The following is a 1842-nucleotide window of genomic DNA, read 5'->3' on the forward strand; positions in this document are numbered from 1 at the left end:
CCCTTGGTCCTGAGGGGGCAGCAAGACTGGAAGCAATACCAACTTAAGTCCACTTGAACGACTATAATACACTTTCTTCTATCATAAAACACTTGAGCGCAGGGAATTTGCTTTAAACTTTGTTGTTTATTTCAGCCTTACAAGTTACAATCTGCTGGTCATGTTTGTTTAGTTGCATTTATTGAAGCTATGGGAAAAACAAACTTAACACCTGAAATATTTTTTTTTGGGCGATTTTATTTAAATCTTGGCTGCTTCAAAATTTCAGATAGCCCCGGTTTTGAGTCTGATAAAATAAAAACTGTCAAACAGTTTATCCATAGTAGGTTTGTCACCTTAGCACAACCGTACACCGTCCCAAATATCCAAGAGCCTTTTGAACATCTTTATTTCTTAGGCTGTAGATTAAAGGGTTTAACATTGGTGTAAAAATTGTATAGAACATTGACACCATCTTGTCCGTCACTTCAGTATCTGAATACCTCGGTCTCATGTACATGAATATGGCCGTTCCATAGAAAATGGTCACCACGATAAGATGCGATACACACGTGGAGAAGGCTTTGTATCGGCTAGAAGGGAGTTTCACTATGACTAAGAAAATGTTAATGTATGAAAAGAGGATGAGGCACAAGGGAATTAAAAGTAATATGGACCCACCAACCAAAGTTACAATGTTGTCCACTGAGATATCCCCGCAAGACAGCTGATGTAAGGATGGAGCTTCACAAAAGAAGTGATTGATGGTGATATGTCCGCAGAACTTTAAATTACATACAAAATATATATCAAAGGAGGCTATGCTACCACCAGCCATCCAAGACAAGCCAATCATCCTGGTACAGGAGACTGTATTCATAATAACATTGTAACGTAGGGGATTGCAGATAGCTACATATCGGTCATACGCCATGAAAGCCAATAGTATGCACTCGGTCTCACCCATGAATAGATAAAAGTAAACTTGAAGAACACAACCAGTATATGAAATAGTTTTGGTTGACAAAACAATATTTAGTAGCATCTTGGGCACAATGATTGATGTGTAACAGATGTCCAAGAAGGACAGATTGGTAAGAAATAAATACATAGGGTTGTGTAAATGGTTGTCTGTTCTGACAGCCACTATAAGGAGAAGGTTCCCGGCCAGAGTGGTCATATAGACAAGAGAGAATAACTGTAACAGCCAAAGTTGTAAGTTGGGATTGTCTGTAAGTCCAAGAAGAATAAATTCTGTTACTGTACTTTGGTTCTCAGCTGTCATGGTCACACTCTTCTAATAATATTTGCTTGGCCTGCAGCTGAACACTTCATGGAATTGGATACAGAATAAGAAAGATCCATATGAGGGAAAATTTTAACAGAAAAATAAAATGCCGGTAAACTTATAAGCTTGTATTTTCTTGTTTTAAAAGTGAAAAGTGCTTAGGTTCCTGCCCTAATTGTAAGGACAAAAATATCTCTGATTCTCAGCTGCTATACAGACTGCTATCAATTAATTTGGGGGAGTCAAACCTCAGCTGAGATCACGCAATTTACAATAGCTAGTGAGTTCCTTATCATACTTTGTAACCTTAATATCACAAAATCCTTGGGGTTTTAACCTAATGCAAAGTTCATGATGTATTTGTTACTGAGTAATTTTGTCTGGAATTTTTTCCTAAATTTCTCTTTAGGATGGGCAATGCTAGACCCAAGGAAAATGTAATGTTGTAATTCCACAACTGGATACTGAATATTCGGCTTATTGATAACATCAAATAAACTCATTCAAGGTCCAAGGACCAATAATACACTGCAAAACACTGTACAATAAGTGATACTGGCACATTTTATTATGTT

General features: G+C 37.2%; 1 protein-coding gene across 1 annotated transcript; it reads right to left on the reverse strand.

Annotated features, from left to right (window-relative positions):
* Positions 1-331: 331 nt before the first annotated feature.
* LOC309550343 (olfactory receptor 1500-like) lies at positions 332-1264 on the reverse strand (the record flags this gene model as incomplete). The annotated part of the gene is made up of 1 exon (XM_082250740.1): positions 332-1264. One exon carries the CDS (start codon positions 1262-1264, stop codon positions 332-334), a length of 933 nt encoding a protein of 310 aa, XP_082106866.1.
* Between the last annotated feature and the right edge of the window lie 578 nt (positions 1265-1842).

Source organism: Pelophylax lessonae (assembly GCF_965119305.1).
Source record: "Pelophylax lessonae genome assembly, chromosome: 3".
Lineage (NCBI taxonomy): Eukaryota > Metazoa > Chordata > Amphibia > Anura > Ranidae > Pelophylax > Pelophylax lessonae.